This window comes from Anser brachyrhynchus, assembly GCF_964034855.1.
Source record: "Anser brachyrhynchus genome assembly, chromosome: 8".
Lineage (NCBI taxonomy): Eukaryota > Metazoa > Chordata > Aves > Anseriformes > Anatidae > Anser > Anser brachyrhynchus.
In genome coordinates, this window is record NC_137702.1 from 1,266,931 (window position 1) to 1,284,994 (window position 18,064).

Sequence of the window (18,064 nt, forward strand, 5' to 3'; positions counted from 1 at the left end):
TGTCCTGTGTAAGGCATTTGTACTAGTCCACAGAGAGCAGCAAATCCTGAGCTTTTCTTCCTAAGTGTGCAGACACTTCACTGCCGTATTTGATGTCTCACCAGTAGTGATGTGCTGAACAAGTGGAGTTGCTCAGTTTTCAAGTCTCTCTCTGATATATCTGTAATTATCTGTAATTAAAATGACTCTCTTGAAAGACTGCTTTGTTTGCTGGTAGATAGAGCAAACATTTCTGAAGCTGTAGCTTAAATCACTAATGATGCAGGTGTAGCTGCTACCTCCCTGCAACCGTTTTAACAAGATGGGTCAGTGACAACTGCCTCATCTTCCATCCCTTGTAGAACTGTGATTTTGGAAAACTCAGATCCTTTCCAATAGTAAAAAATGACAAAAAATAATTACAATAAGGTGACATTTTTATTATTTATACAATAAAGAGACTTTTTAATGTTATTCAAAACACTTTTTTAAATACTGAAAAAGTTGGGTACACCAAAGCCGAAAAATGGCTCTGCTATACACTGCACAGCATTGTTTTAGTCCCTGTATTTGTTTTATGTACAGAAGCATCTGCAAAATGCATTCTAAACACAATATGCACCTTACGGATAAGTGTCATACATGAAATAAAACTGGAAGGATACAACCTGCATGTGCAAATTAACCGACAATATAATTGATTGCACTGAATCAATAGATTTAAAATATAATTTTGAAGTACCTTTTTGCACATAAAATGAAGCAGCTTTCAAGTTCAGTTAAGTCTTTATACTGCAAAAAACATTAAGTACATTCACAATCTATGTTAATAAAGTAGTAAATATTTTTCATTCAGCTTTATTTACATTAATACTGTAATTAAACTGAAAAGTACAGTTAGTCATTTGTAATATAGCAATCTTTTAACACATACAAAAATGACCATTTTCTGTATATAATTTAAGCTCAAAATCACAATTATCTCAAAATATTAATTACAATACAGCCATCTCCATCATAATTAAACATGTCTTTTATAAAATGGTAAAATTTTTAATAAAGTAAGCTGTTGGTTTTGAACTGGATACAGTACTCACAAGTAGAAAACTTAACTGATAAGTGTTTGTTCTGGCCAGGGTTTCAGGGCAAAGCCACATATGCTAGCAAAGAGACAAAGAAGGCCCCAATTTACAAAGATGAAGCCTCTTGTGCTGCAGGGCTGTGGCTCGGTTGGTGGTGCTGCAGGAAAAGCCTCACGAGGGCCGTGTAAATTCAGCATACAACGCAATGATGTCATTCACTTCTGGAATATTTGCTGGAATTCTCAAGCAAAAAGGATTGGCAAAGGCTTTTTGTTTGTTTGTTTGAATGAAACTATTTTAATTCTATGACTATCAAATACTGTGATTTGAAATTTGCTTTTGCAACGAAAATTCATGTTGGCCGCCCCCGGCTCACACTGCTGGGGAGGAGCGCGGGTTTCCTTGCCTGGCCTCTGGTGTCACTGCTGTGCTGCACGCGTGGCTAACGCCAGCGATCAAACGTACCCGAACCAAAGTTGTTCGAAACAAAACCAAACCACCAATTAGTTCTTATCCTATCCAAACTACTGGCCTGAAAGTTGTATCATCACTTGTATTCCACTCATACTAGCAAGACTGACAAGTGAAATAAGTTCTTAAACCTGACTGGCTGAAAATAAAATGGAAAGTCTTTGTGCCCTTGTGAAAATGAGAATTTTAAAGGCAGAAGAACTGGGAGAAGAGCGCTGAGGGGGGATGGCGAGGGTGGCGCAATAGCCCCTGGGTAAGGAGCTCAAGCTTTAGACAGCATTTTATTCTGAACTGGAAATCCCAAAGGTAAATTCTGCAAAGGTAGGTAGTGGATCCGCAGCCCACGACTGAGGTTTGTAATCTCCTGTGCTTGTTTACAAATTTGGGCAAATTGATTCTTGTGTTTTCTTTCTGTTCTGTGTGTCTTGCCTGGCTGTGTGGGCGAGGGGTTAGACTACAGTGAAACAGATCCCCGGGTGTTTGTGAGCTTAACTTTCATCTGAGAGGCTGGGCAGCACACAAACCCCAACCTTAGTCCTGCTGCCAGTTCTCCAGGAGCAAGCAGCCAGCCTGGTCTTAATCCCCGTGTCTGTTTGAGACCAGATCCTGCACGTGAACAGGTTGGAACGCATGGTTTGTCATTTCCTCTTGTCTTTGCATTTACTGTTGCATATATCCCTATCAGATATATACATATATACACAGAGCTATAAATATGCGGGCTTTTCTTTGCATAAGGTAATTCAATGCTATATTACAAGCCAGAGAGGTTTAACCAAGGAGAGTCTTTACATTTTAAGTGCTCACTAACAATAGCAAACCGATTTCACGAACACTTTGTACTGCATTTTTTAGTTGAACTTTAGGGTCATGAAGATTAATGGTGTTCTCCAACATCACTGATTTGACTTTTCCAATATTCATCTATAAGCTAAACGTATGGCTAGTAGAGCAATGTTTCCAAGGTCTTTCAATTCCTGTTCAGAAATAGGCCACCCCACAACAGTGCCGATAGTCTCCCGGGCCGGGTATTCCCGACCCCCTTGGCAGAGCTGACACCCGCTGCTGTTACCTCTGTGTCTGATGGAGCTCCACGGAACATACACGCAGACAGGGACACGTCAAAATACGTCTTAGAAAACATCAACACTGATTTGAAGATAGCTATTATGAACAACTCGCTTGTAAATACCACAGTTCACCAACACCCTGATAAAAATGGCAAACTGTGAATGGCAAATGAATGAATTATCGGGACTGAAGGGTCTGCACAGGGCTTCCTGGGGTCCTCTCTTAAAATGTTTCTCAAAATAAGAAAAACATTTGGGGAGCGGCTTTTTTTTTTTTTTTTTCCTTTCCCCTTCATTTTTTTCTTAATAGCGGCCCTTGGGGCACTGCCGTGGGGGCGTGGGGCACTGCCGGCAGCGTGAGCCCGGACTGCGACCACCGAGCTCCCCAGAACCTGCTGCAAAACGAGGAGGCTAAGGGAATTACAGCGCAGGCGTCCCTTTCCAATCTAGCCCTTCCCTGAGGATCGTTTGTTGTTTATTGCATGGAAAATCCAGAAAAGCAGAGCTGCGTGCTCACCGCGAGCGGGGCCATTGCCATGGGAACCTCGCAGCTGAAAGCTACCAGGGGCAGCGCCGCCAGCGGCACGCCGGACCTTCCAGTGCTATTTCTAACCCGGCGTGTTTCAGTCAGTATTAACATGGCCATGAGTAGCTTCAGAAAAACAGAGCGTTTGAGTGACTGTGTAGTTACTGTGGGGGAACATATGGGGTACTTGGGAGTGCTGAACAGCCCGAAGGAAGGAAACCATCTGCAATTCCCCGCCTGCTCGCCTCGATCAAAATCCCTTCACACGCATGAAACCTAACCCACACACGGAACTCGCCTCTGGGTAAACTGTCATCTACCACCAGCACTTGCCATATAGCCACGTTCAGTTTAAAAAATATATATAAATAGTATATATATCACATAGATCATACTTATGTGCACAGCATGCACATAGCCGGGTTCCCCACCTGCACACCGGGCTGTACACGATCGTGTACGTGCGGCTGCTGGAGACTCCAGGAGAGACAAAAGGTGCAAGTTATTTCAAGGGACTAACGTACAAATCCTAACCAGTCTCACTGAAGTCAGTTCAGCCGCTCATAGCATTAGTCCTAACTAAACATCACCTCTACAAATTTGAATAAAAATAATGCCAAAAAAGGAAATATTTGGTAGTTTTGGACAATGGAGGTTAATGTTATAGCTTCACTACTGCATATTTCATCTGGGAGGCCAAATTCACCGCAATCCCCTTCTAGAGTCAGCAGGAGTTTTGGATAAGTTAATTTGGCATTCCACTGCACTAATTCAATTTTATTGTAATTTCGTTTTCATTATAATCCATTAATGAAAGCACTCAGCAATCTTGAACTACAGTTCTGCACACAGCCCCGGCTGATTGTGCCACTGCGCTTCAGCTCATAAACTCAGCACACAGAAACCCAGCTGAGCACAAAACACAGAATTAACGAACACCGAAGACCACTTCTGCCTTTCTCGGTTCCCCATTTTTCACCTGCACGTTATCTCGGTTATAGGTGTCGGGATGGGCCCCCTGTCACCCTTCTGAGACCTGCAGCTCCCCAGCACGTTCCCGGAGCTGCCGAGCAGCCCGCGTATTTGATGCCGCCAGGCGCTGCAGATGTCTGCCTTGCAGCTCCGCTCGGGGGAGCGCTGGGTGGGTGTGCACCGAGTTCTGCACCACAGCAGTGGGCAGCGTTACAGCAGGATTCAAAGCTGCGGCAGTAATTTGCTCCGTTTTCCTGCTGGAAGGAGAAGTCACGGGGAAAATTTCTGCGCTAGGGAGCCGTGCTCTCATGGAATGCCCCCGGGCGTGTAGCAGCAGATGTGCACACGCTCGCTGCACCTCCGTGTGCATGCGCGCTCATGTTCTTAAGTGGCTTTTTTTGCATGAAAAGACAAAAGTAGCTCCAAAGAGGAGCTGGGTGCGTAAGTACCTATTAATGTCCCTAATTCCCATTCAGTATAATTAATGACAAACAACGTAGGTGTCTGCAATTTTCTGAGCATATGATGAAAAAATCCTTACTTCTCTTAAGGGCAATGGGCTTAAGTACAGTAATGTTGGCCTCTGACATGCCATGCATGCTAGGAAAGTTTGAGATGGGTTCTGCCAGAGCCTCTGCGGTTTGAGGGGACATTATGAGACTAAAAAAATGGAAGCTGAAAAAATGTGGTAAATAGCAATCCAAACCCAAATCATGTGAATTCAGCAAGCAGCTTCGGCTGGTAGCATCAAGATTGTAATTTACTGAAAAGAATTCATTATTTAAATTTATTTTCCAGACATAATCAAATCATGTATTCAAACAGTGCATTTTAGCATTAGCATTACTATGGCTCACCGGGGCATCTGGTGGGGCGCTGCCACTCGGGTGGTGCAGCAGCTCTTGCAGTGCGAATGCCTGCATGTGTTAAGTAAAAATTCGTATTGTGTGGGAACCTGCTCAGTCAGCTTGGAATTTATGGCTCATTAATATTTATACTAATAAACCTAATCACTCCTGTTGATTAAAGAGAAAATGGGAGATGCCAACGACCACAGGACAGGGAACTTACATGCAAATGTGAAAGTCTCACTTTCCAAGCGACTGCTAAATAAACACCTGTGGGGAGCTGAGCGAGGGCTGCGGGCTGTGCTTGTCTGCACAGTGCCAGGGGCTGCCCTGACCGTGCTTTGCAATCGCCGCCACAGAGGTTAAAAAAAAAAAAAAAGGGAAAAAGAGTGCAAACACAATAAAAATCCTGCTGCTCCATAACATTGAGGATAGTTCCTACTCCTACCTATTATGTATGAGGTACTTCTCTCTCCTTTCCCGTGTCCATAGGTGGTCTTTATACCACCCTTTCCTTCCCAAATGTAACAAGTCTGTTTTAGAGGGCCTAGGAGTAGAGCAAGGATTCAGGGTCCTGGTCTGGCTGTCCCTCTCTCTTCCCAGTTCCTCTCCCAACACCCGAAGCCAAAGTGATTGCTGTGCACGGAATAACCCCCGCAGACTGCTCTTCCCGAACTCGTTGGGTTTTAGGGACCTGATGTAAGCCCCTAGCACGCCAAGCAGCACGTGCAGCAGTGCCGAGCACCGGTGCGTCTCAGTAACATAAGGGACACATCAGGAATGCTGCCAGCACCTTTGATAGCTCCAGTCCTTCCACCTACTATAAACAAGACTGCAGCAAAATTTCACAAAATGCACTTATACCTCTCCAGCAGGATGACTAGGTCCATACAGCAAGCAGGGCGGCAGACGTAAGGGCACTATCGTCTCTGGAAGTCACGTTAGTTTAATTTGAAGTATAATTACCTCAGCCATTGTGCGCTCATGGGAAGAGAAGAGAAGTTTGAGAATTTCTAGAGGCTCTTGTAAGCAGCAAAGTAACACGTCCTTCGCCGTGCCCGTGAGCCGTAGCGCCGTGCACCTGACCAGGGCCCGGCTGCAGCCCCCTGCCCGCGCTGCGGCTCTCCCTGCAGCCCACCACCACCGCTGCCAGGCCGACGGCAACGGCACCCCTCGAAAACACCTCGTGGGAGGTTTCCTTCTATTTTGCCTCCTTGCTGTCAGGTACGCCCATGATGTACGCCTGAATTACTGAACCAGCAGCAGGTTTGCGGAGTCCTGTGCTGCCGGTACGCTCTGTCGAGAACAGCGCGAGGATTTTTACCTTAAGGGTTTCAAACTGAGTACTTCCGTGGGAAAGCTCTTCCCATGCTCTCTCAGCGCCGTTCCTCTGCTCCCCCTGCGATATGTCGTATCTCAGATTAAATCTATCCCCACTCATTTTAAAGAGACTGTTACACAAACAAAGGGTTGTATAAAGGTTAAAGCCTTACTGATACTGAACATATCGAGAAGGGGATAACAGCCTGCACCAGAGCAAGAATACAGAACACCAAAGACTGGGGGAATGGGCAATGCAAGGAAGGGGCCTACATTTTTATACTGAAAAGTTAAAATAATAAAATTAGCAGCAACAAAAGAAGTTTTACTGCCACCCATCATAAACCTCTTCCATTTATGAAGCAGATCTGTCTAACCTCACTGCTCGTCCATTTAGTGTGTTCACATGGAATCGACTGAAAGTGCCAAAGAAAAGGAAGTTAACCAATCTCCATGTAGGTTATTTATATCTAGGTCCCAGAGTTGACAGTATCATTTATTAAGTATCTCACCCTGTATAGTGACATTTTTACTAATTAGTATGGAGCCAGCTATACACACTGCATATGTACAGGTATTTTCATAAGGCATATAATATCTTTGCATTGAAAATAAATGAACATTATTAAATTTAATTTAATATATACTTTCTTTGAGGTGTTTATGAAAATATTTTTTCTCTATATTTTTGTATGTGACATGATAGAAATATTTCATGGGAAGTACAGGTTAATATATTTCATCTTTATAAAGGCATATACAACTTTGAGGCAGTGTTTCTGATGGACAGCAGAATTCCTAAAGAATTTGTATGTGCTTCTGTGTTTTGAAATCATATGAAATTGACTTTAAGAAGTAACTTGATTAAAAAAACGCACCAATGCACAGCCAGAGGCTGACAATTAAAACTAATACATAGCCACATGAACAATATATTTATATAGTTAATATATTTTTTTCAAGATGATTGGTACTAACATAGAGTATTATACATTTGGCACTACTGTTTGCCATTGGTCCAGCAATTGGCAAAAATTTGTTTCCTATGTATAAATCTGTTTGAACATTAGATCTGGCTAGACATATTTACTATTTATAAAAAAATATTTAGACAGTAAGCTCACGTTGAATAACTAGGTCTACTGTATTCTGGAAACTCTTCAGTAGTAATACAGCTTTCTCGTGTTCCATATGTACAAAACTGTGTCCATTTGCCTGCAACACAAAAACAAGACGAAAAATCAAATGAGATTCTACTTAATACCTTCATTTGGGGGGGGTGCAAAGGGATATATGGAAATGACACACAAGCCTAAAATATACAACAGTCATATGATGTTTTCCTGAAAGCAGGAGTTTGAACGGTACTGCTGGGAGAACACATTTCCCTCTTCCCGCACCGGAGAGATTTGGCACCCTCGGGAATTAGTGCAGCTTCCAGCAGGGGAGGGACCAGGTGTCCTCAGGGGCTCCCTTCCAGCCTGAGTTTCTCTCTGACTCTACGATATTCAGCATATTTTCTTAAGAACTCTGGGACGTAAGGGTTTGCTACACTACGGAGCCCAAAGGATGCACGGCCGGCAGCAGCACAGGCTTGGTCTCAGGCCATCACTAGGCACACCGCACGTATGGGAGTGAAAAATTACTGACCAAACTGCTCTGCTTCAGTGCTAATTAAATCTTTCTGCAATTGGCTGTTAAAATGCTATTTCAAATAGTCAAACTTTAACCTGATTATCAACAGCTTACTGAGTGTGATCGATAAGTAGAACATCCACACACAGAGAGCAAGGCCCGGCCTTCACCAGGCACCGAACAAAGACGGCGCTTGCTGCACACACCTGCCAGTTAGCCACCCACGACAGCCTCACAATTTGGGCCCAGGTTACGTCCCAGGACTGCCGTGGCCATGCTGCCACCCCACACAAGGCAGGGTGACCGCTGGGCTGCCCCGGGGCTCCCCTTCCCTCCAGGGCCCCCGGCAGAAGCCCCGTCACCGACCCGTGCCCGGGGTGCCCTCGCTGCAAGCACGGCGGGACCGAGGAGGTCACTGGGAGAGAGGAGCCAGGTCTCTAGCTTAGGGTAATTCCATAAGCTTACTGCGCTGTGATGATATATACATTTAAAGCTTTTAACATTTTTAACTAGCATTTACGAGTAGGTTAGTAAAGCCTTCCTGCCCCAGGCGATGGCAGCAGGCGGTCCCAGAGCGCCCAGAAGAGGCAGCGTGCAAGCAGCAGTGAAAGCAGCTCCTGGGGTGATGCCAGTGAGTATTAACACGTTTAAGTTCTCAGAACCTTGGGAACTGGATGCTGTTAGCTAAAGGCACTGCTTGTATTTGAGAAGTAAAATATCCTTCATCCCTTCACACCTGTATTTTTTTTCCCCTGTTAATTCCTTCATGAGATTAATGGCCTTCCTTTATTTGCAACAATATAAATCAATACCTGGTAATAGGTATTACGGTTGCGTAAAGGAATTGCAAACAAAAGGAAAATGTTCCTGCTGGAGAATTTAAAACGATTTACTGACGGTGACAAATGAGAAACTGCTGAGACTGATCTATGGTCCTACGAGAATGACCGAGAGCACGAAGTCAAACAAACTTCATCAGGTAAGTGATGAAAAGAGTTAGCAGAGGGAAATCTGCTACCTAAAAAAATGCAGCAGCACCTTAAACGTGATTACGTCAGTACAGGTAAATGCTCCTATGTCAGGAACAGAAGCTGAAATACAGGAAAACCCACCTGGATGTACGGAGCAATGTTTTCCCTGTGAGGGTGGCTGAATGCTAAAGCAGGGGCCTGCTAGGTGCCCCATGCTAATGACAGCAGGAGAAAACCTTTGGCATGACAAAAGCCATGAAAGAAACATCTCAAAAGAGGTGACAGGTGCATGCACCTTTCAGAACTGCTCCCACACAGAACCACACAGCCCTCAGAGAACCCGTCAAGAATGTCCCCACTCCTGTAGCTCATGTAGCAAATCTACTTCCTTTCTTTTTCACTGTGTTTTTGAACATGCTAACAATTAATTGTAGATGTTAGAGCTGATGTTAGAGAGACGCTAGATGTTCTGCAGTGCCCAGACAGCAGGGGCTGGGGCAGCGAAGGAGAGAGGGAAGCAGGAAGAGAGAAGAAGGAAGGCTACCAAAGATGTCTGACAGTGTCCTTGGTGTGCTGATTTTCTTCATAAAGCGATGACAACACAGTTAACCTCTAACCCTTGATCAGGCCAAATGGCTTTAAAAACTGTTATAAACCTTTCAGACAACTCCAATGACTCTTCATTTTGTCAAAAGTAATACTATTTGCTGCCGGTGGTAATACATTTTCCAGGCTTAAAAGCAAACAAACAACCTTGCAGGACATGGCAGAAAACATTTCTTCTGTGTCAACAACCACCATTTTCTGCGAAAGAGGAATTTTGGAAAGGTATTTTAGGGAACAGCTGCCTTTCTTCTAGAACCTGAGACCTCTATTTAAAAAGTTCATTTGAGTACAGAAAATATTTGTTTCAGAAATGTAAAAGAAAACAAAAGGCTGAGGTTTCTCTGTAAGTTGTGCAGAACCCAGCAGAAGGGCTGCTTTTCATGCAGGTACATTCAAAAACAAGGCAGCAAAGGAGAGGCAAAACCAATGCCAACCACAATTCTCTCCCAGCGTGTGACTGCTTCGCCCCTTACACCAGTGTCACATCAGCTGCAAAGGTGAAAACCAGAAACGCCTCACTTTGGCATATCCTTCTGCTAGAGAAACTGCTTGTAAAGCGCCTTTCTCCCTGCGGCATCTTGCACTATTAATGTTGAAAAGCTGGATATGATGTAAGGAACATTTGTATTTTCCAGTTTAAATTGTGTTACCTGGATTTTTCCTGTGACAGACTGTGATCATTAGCCCTTTTCTGCAGTGCCATGTCCTCTCAGAAAGCTGGTGCTGGCATGAATGTGCTTTATGCAGCATCCCTGGGGAGGGAGCAGAATCTGCCAACCAAAACAAAGGCCAGCCTGGCTCCTGGCTGTGCGATGCTCCCTCCGTTCCTAATGTGCTCTCTGGGTTTAATTCAGCTCCCAGCTAGTGGTTAGGGGTTTGTCAGCCAGCACGCCCCAGTGCCTCTTTCCCACATACTTGTTTGGTTTTCAAACAACTTTGTTCCTTCCGAGACCAGCTTTCAAGAGTACTGCAAGTAACACTCTATTATAAATCAAGTGCCATACTACCAAAAACTGTAGTTGTACTGAAAATAATGTTATTGTAAGATGCAAAGATTGGCTTTATATCTCAGTTCAGTTACAAAGCAGTCAAATCCAGCCGTACCTGGAGGATCTTGTCGCCAGGCTGGAGCAGGCTGGATGCTGGTCCGTCAGGCTGAACCCTAGTAACAAAGATACCCTATAAGTCAGAAGTAACAGAGGTTAGGATGCTATCACCAAGAACTAGTTCCCAAAATACAGGTGTCTCCCTAACTGCTGCTCTGGGGGATCTATATACTCAGACAATGCTCTAAACCCTAAACTCCTTTTTTAATTTGTAGGTAACCAAACAACGGCAGTGACTTGTAGCAGCTCTCCGTGACCTTCAGCCAGTTACCTCCAGATACAAGCATAATTGGGGGTCATTTGAAACTGAGATTCTGCTTCACAAAATAATGTGCAATTGGAATAGTTTCTGGGCATAGACAAGAGTAAAAGGATTATCAGGAGGTTAATTAAAATGGAGCAATGGTCTGTGGCAACTTCTCTTAATCCATTGTCTGAGGAAGGAATGACTTTGAAAGGGGATAAATCATTAAATAATGAAGAATATTTCCAGATTTGGATTTAGAATTTCTGTAAAATATATTAATAAAACCCCAAACCAAAGATTGAGTCCTGGATGATGAACACATTTGAAATAGTACCCATACAGCTCACGCAGTCCTGCACATCTGCACCCACAGTCTCACCCTCTCTGCTGTCCTTACCCTACTGCCGACGGTGAGCTCCTGTAAGCAGCCTGGAGAGCGGGGCATAGGCTACATTTCAGCCACTTACATTGCTCAGATAGACTCCAGGGGAATTCCCTGCTTTTTATCATCATGCAAATCATGCATTTGAGGGATTTTGTAGCCTTCCAGAGCAAGCTACTGTCCAGTATTTCTATTCACCTCACAGAAAGCTGAGCTCCTGCGGAGCAGAGGGATGGCATGCTATCATGCTGACATTTCATCCACACACCATTAATGTGTGACATAAGTCTGCCATTCACAATGACTGCTTCTGTGCTTTTTACTGCTTTTCCTGTCCTTCCCTCTCTTCACAGCACCATCAGCACGTCATGGCAGGGGCACATCACCGCGCAGAGGAGGGCTTGCTGCCATCCCCACTGACTTCGTCTTGCAAACAGAGCAGTGCCATGTGCATGACTTAAAACCATCACAAATGACTGGCACGTATGATGAGAGACAAGGTCACCCTCTGACTGCTTCTACGACATTCCAGACATGGTAAATCTGATTTAACGGTATAGGAAGCAACGATTCAGTGTAATAACATAAAACTTTAACTGTTAATTCTTTCAGTATAACCACCCCATCACTACCTTACACATAATTTTGCATTTCTGTTACTAGTAAAATTAAGTCTATCTACAGCTATTACTGCACTGAACGTGTTACCCATGTAGGCACATTCATAGTTGGACAGAGATTCTTAATAATTTCAGGCAAATGATAGACAACAGAAGTATAGCTTAATTCTAACATCATACATCAAACTGAAAAAGGGACACGACGTTATAAGGTGTAATACCAGTGTGCAGTCTCAAAAAAGGACACCAAAAATGAGTACGTTTTAAGGCTTAATCGTTAAAATGCCTGATGGCATGTACATTAAAGTGAACTATCCTTTAAGTTCAAAACAGGGATTACCGATGATAAAATTGAAAGAAAGTAAGATTGTGTTAGACTGATATTTTAAAGAGCATTTTACATTTCCTATTAGAATCTCTTGTAGTTGAGAGTGGTGGGGAAATTTTTTTTTAATTTGCATGCAGATCTCAAATTTTTGATACAAGATGAAGATTTTTATTTTTGTCATTTGCCAAACATTCTCAGTGTTTTTGTAAATTACGACTGCCTCCTGAAACTGAATCCAATATTATCAAAGAATATAAACTATAATAATACATTTAACTTAGAGGTAGCCATAGTCTTCATTTTCTAACAAACTCCTGTCAGTTTTATTGCACAGAACAGATGAACTCACAGGTATAAGAAAGACTTTTCTAATCCTAAAGCACTGTATAGCTGATAATCACCAGATGTTGTATTTTTATTAGTCATCCTTCCACCGACTAAAGAGATTTATCATCCTCTTAAATGTGTAATTCCCAGAATGAATACTGAGTGTCCCTGGCCGTCATGTACCATAGTGGTAAAATTTTTAATTAACATTACAAACTAGGAGATTGCTTGTCATGGTGTTTGTAAGCCATCACTGCTTATCTCCAGGCCAGGTTGTGGGCCAGGCCTGTTTTATTTGACACCCCTGCTATTGACCCTGGCATTTCAGTTATCCAGTGAAGACAAGGCTGTTTTAGCATTCCAGTGACTCCAGTGACAATTTAATCAGGGCCTATACTGAGTCTTGAAAGAAAAAAAGCGAAAGAGATGATACTCCAGAAAACAGTCTGAAAAATTATCTTACACATGGACTATAAGCTGGACACGCGGACACCCATGTGACTTCAGGCTTGGTTCTCTTGTCTTCATTAAGCGGAAAGAAAAGAAAGCAAACACTGCTGGCCTAACAGAAAAATGCCAAGTATGGGAAAACTTCTTTCATTTATCACAACAGAAGTGCATAGAAATGTCATTCATGGTATCTATGTTTCCTCTATATGCACTCTAAAATAAAGCCTATTTAGTGAGAAATTTATTACTTACCTTATCAGAAGGTTTGAATGGATTGCCTTGTCCACTTATTCCACCACTGATACTAAAACCAAGGCCAGGATTCTTCTCTATTCTCACACAAAACTAGGTTAAAAAGATATGGCAAGATAAGTCAATGCCAACACTAAAGGCTACCTAAACAATGGCATCTTCTTCTCATGCAGTCCATTTTACCATTACTGAGCTGAGCTGACCCTCTCAAAAGCTGTTTAGCACAACACAGTAAAATGTAAAAAAAAAAGTAAAGGCCAGTAGAATACTGTTACAAAATGAAAGTATTTTAATTGTTTCAACATGCTGCAGTGGTACTATAATATTCACAGCACTGTGTCTATTTTTGCATATATTAAAAATTTTATTTTCAAGGAAAGAAAAAAAGGACTCTTGAAAAGACAGTTCATGGTGGCCAAATTTTTCACTCTCACTTGAACTTTGGGTAAATATATGCCAGTGAGAAGGGAATCTGCCCATACATAGACTTCATCTTGTGCACTTGTGTTGTTCCAGAAGGTGTCGCACAGGCAGCACCCCTGGGTGCTGTGCAGGTGACAAACACAAGCAGTAAGTAACCTGAAGGTCTTCAAACCACTGCCAGTTTTATGGCCAAGGCCCCAGTAGGTCTGAGCACCAATGGCTTTTACAAGTGCCTTACTACAGAAAATAGTGCTGAATCTTACCTTTTAGTCAGGGTGAATTTAAATGGCATTGGCTAACTTAATATAAAATAAAAATGACTTCAGTGCAGCTTAATGACTACTCATCGAGCCAGTCTGAACACGTACCACAAGCCACGCAAGCAATTGTTTCCAAATCTCAATGGTGTACTCAGAGATTTAATACAGGCTGCTCCTGACATGGATTGCCCAACATTTTACTCAGGAGAAAGGTTTACTAATGATTTTGAGCCTTACTTCTCACGTCAGGTGCCTCATACAGTTGTTGTTGTTGAAACCATTAAGGCCCAATATAACGGGGATAGGACCACTCAGTGAAGAAGCTCATCAGCACCCGCTACGTGCGGCTCGGGGAGCGGAGCTGCCGCTGGCCTTTCTGGGCGCTCAGCTGCAGCAGCCTGTACAAGGCCGAGCAGATCCGCACCTTGCCAAATACGCTGAACTGTTAGCTCTGAGCTAGGTTACAGAGGAATTGGCAGAAATTCAGTGTGCCCCAGCGATGTCAGCTCTGGACAGAAACCTGGGTGCCAGACTGTGTTGCTTGGTCAAGCCAAGAAAGAACGGTGTCAGAGCCTGGTGCTGGGAAGGACAGAGCTGCTCGCCTGCCTCTGCGTGCCTCACGCTGTGTGCCACACCTGCCCGTAACGCCCCAGGCTCCCTCTTACTGCTACGCACGAGAGAAGGGAAAATGAAGCTTTTGTCAGCGTTACATTAGGCTCACACTTTCCTACCTGCTCCTGATAGGCGTCCGTGCTTCTCTGCCCCTTGGTCTGGATGAGACACCGCCCCGTCTGAGGTGCTCGAGAGCTCTGCGAGGAGGGGATCTGGATAGGCAGCGGTGGCTGAAACTGCTGGATGGTCACCTTGTTCATGTTTCCTTCGTACTGCTGCTCGCGGCTCCGGTGCTGCAGGCTTTGGGATCCCATTAAGGTCTGGATATGGCTACCTGCCTGTGGGGAACGCAACCCGTTAGGCCAGAAGGTCAGGAGGCTGCAAAGAAGCAATTATCACAACTTACAGAGTCGAGTCAAAGCAAACCTCTTAAATCACATCAGAGGTTTGTCTTTTCACCACGACTGGAAACAACTGTGACTAAAAGCAGCGAGGATATGTACAGTGCATTTGGCAGCCCTAGGAGAATAAAGGGAAATTAGCCAGATAGAGTATGTTTTATGAACAGAAAATAGCTGTTTCCTCACGTCATAATACATGATTCTGCTCCAAATATTTCTTGAACTGAAAAAATACAATAAATTGAAACAGAGTGCACGCTAAAGACATTGGAATGTTTTGTTTGTTTGTTTCTGAAGCTAGTTTGGAATAAGGTTTATGCCACAAATACAGATATTGTCCATTGTAGTGTGCTGTGTACAGAAAGCATGATTAATTAAATTAAACGTCCTAGGAAAAAATGTGTTCCTTACAAAATTTAATTAATCAAATTAGCAATTTCTATGATAATTTCTACCAAATTGAAACTCTAATATTTTGCAAATGTGAAATATTGAATTTACATTGGCTTGACATTCTGATATTTTCATTAAAAAAATGGGCAGTTACTGCCATTCCTCTATCCCCTCTGCCCCACTGCCTTCCACGTTTTCAGCAGTGATCTAACCGGTGCGGTTTGCATTTTGTATTCTGTTCCTGACATAGTAAACTTGCATACTTGCTTATTCTTCAATACATGTTCTCTATTTAGGCACATGAATTAGATAAATATTTGAGACAAATCTCTGCAAATAAAAATAAGTCAAGACAATTTTACACTTTTCCTATATACAAGATTGAGAAGTTGCTTATAAATAATCGCACACAACTTAGCTGTAAGGGAAAGAGCAAAATTCCTGCTCCACTGTATGACCAAATATTACCGCCTCCATGAATTATCACTCCATCGCGTTGTTTTCAGATTACAGGCACACATCAACCAGCAGTTTTATTTGAAGAACCTGAACGTGGATGAGCATTATGACTGCACATCTCAGTACCTACGAGTGTCTTTGGATGTATGGAGCTACTTAAACGGTGCTTCACATTGAGTTAACACCAGCCAAGGGCACAACCACATCTCCTCATCAAAGTCGAATCCTCATTACCTTGGAACCTTTATGATCCTGGTGGAAGAGTCACCAGTGGTGAGACTGTATTTTAGACGCCATTAACTTAATACAGCAAAAGATCCAAACAATTCTTACCCACTGGACATTCACCTGGCCTTGCAAGTTACGGCAGCCAGGGCATTAGAATTATTGCATGTTGTCTTAGCAAAAATACATCTGAATGGCTTTTCAAGGTTTGTCTTCAGAATAGATCATTAATACAGACGCAGTTGGAGCTACTTGTCACTGAACACTGAAAGACACACAGCTCCTGCAGTGACTGCAGGCAAAACTGATCTGCTCTGACGTGTTTTTTTGCTGACTCTATTTTGGCAAAGGAACTAGCCAGAACAACTAGAGCACATTTCTGGCAGGTCTGTATCTTAGTACATGAGAGGGATAGTCCCCAGGTGAGCAATGGCAGAGAAATCTGTTACGTCTTGTGCCCAAATCTTCAATGCCCAAACTCCTCTGTGCTAACAGACATTGCTCAGCTTACTCCTGGAAAAGCCTGGTGAAGTCAGTCTGTGCTGTGAATATCCCACTTTACAGGTCAGAAAGATCTACTATTCTTCCAAGATCAGAAGGGAAGAAAAATGCCCAGGACGGCCTTTTTTTGCTGCTCTGTGACTCCCCAGCAGCACCAGGCCATTCCCGCAGCAGGTCGCTGAGTCTGTGTCACCCTGAGCTGTGCAGATCCGCACCAAGCAGGTGACCGCACGCAGCAGGGCTCTGCGCTTTATCTTGTGCCAGGCTGCCATCGCAACAGGATCCAAAAAAAGCAGAATCTCATAAATTTCACTGTTCGACTCAGATATCATCCCAGTGTATCCACCACAGCATACACAGCAGGTACACTCTCTGCCTCAGAGGAAGACATCTATTTCAAATACAAATAAAATTGTGCTTTTTCACTGAAAATCCTCAAATCTTCTTTACCAGCTTAAAAGACCTACGGGTTGAACAACAATTGCTGGAAATGAAACAGAAAGATGCTACAGCTTCTCAGTTCTGGCTAACAGATACACTGCCAAGTCTGAAAGGGTGAGAAATGGTGACCCGGCCACTTCTGTGCGTCCCCATTTTGAGGCAGCTGCCCTGCCCCAGTTCCATAGCACACGCATCTTCCACAACCACTGAGCCTGTTAGAGCCCACGCAGGGACCTCCAGGAGTTTGCGTGGCCTCAGCCTTTATGTGATCTGCTGCCGTCCCGCAGTACCTGCAGAAGAGCCCAGCTACCACGCTCCAAACACACATCCCAGACCTGGATAGCTCATCTTCTCCCAGGACCATCAGCATGCACCCAGGTCGGCTGAACTGATGGCCATTCGTTTTCCATCTTCATTTTCTCACTTCGACTACTCTTTTTCATCAGGAGTGACTTCCAGGTTCCCTTTTGGTGGTTCCCCCCGCCACACTTGTATCCCTTCCCTTTCTTCGGAGAAGCACACAACGCAGAATGTAGCTGACTTCTGTCTCACTGACTTGGCAGAAAAAGTGGGTCTTCCAGGAAGTATAAATACTGTAGTCTTTTAGTAAATCAGTGGATTATTCAATTTAAAGATTAAAATATCCAACTTCTCCGTAGGAGAGAGATCTCATAAATTATGGGCTGATTACATAAATGATCGTAGTTAAATTAAAATAAAACTGGCATTTAATCTCTAGTCTGAACAGCAAAGAGGACAGAAACAAGTACTCACGTAATATATAATGTAGTGACTACTGCGTAGCATTCCCAACCTACCTAACATACATGAGTAATATATGCATACTACATCAGCCTAGGTACACAGTCTATCCATCTACTGTACGTGCTCTTTCCCTTGGAATAACAAGTCCCAATTTTTCTTCCAGTGGTTTCCCAAGTACAGCTCTACCATGGGCTGACTCTGCTCTGCACAAGCCCATTCACACTGGTACTATCGTGTTACTGGAAAACCACAACATATACTACAATTTATATTTACATCATTTAATTGTTCCTTATGTTGAACTTTATTTCTATAGATTTTTCCAAGTCTGACTTCAAATAGTTGCAGTATTTTAATGCCCAGATGCTGGTAAACCAAGACACTCCAGGTGA

The 18,064-nt window shown here is 43.4% G+C and overlaps 1 protein-coding gene across 21 annotated transcripts in view; it reads right to left on the minus strand.

Moving 5' to 3' along the window:
- Positions 1-398: 398 nt before the first annotated feature.
- LRRC7 (leucine rich repeat containing 7) overlaps positions 399-18,064 on the minus strand; it is a 181,828-nt gene continuing 164,162 nt past the window's right edge. For 20 of the 21 annotated variants that reach the window (XM_080601781.1, XM_080601779.1, XM_080601783.1 and 17 more), the window contains 4 exons: positions 14,607-14,825; positions 13,193-13,285; positions 10,585-10,659; positions 399-7,483 (listed from right to left, as the gene is read on the minus strand). In XM_080601781.1, the coding sequence (XP_080457907.1) occupies positions 7,376-7,483; positions 10,585-10,659; positions 13,193-13,285; positions 14,607-14,825 (495 nt within the window). In that variant the 3' untranslated portion in view covers positions 399-7,375. The remainder of the gene's footprint in view (positions 7,484-10,584; positions 10,660-13,192; positions 13,286-14,606; positions 14,826-18,064) is intronic. The other variant, XM_080601776.1, reaches the window with a different exon arrangement.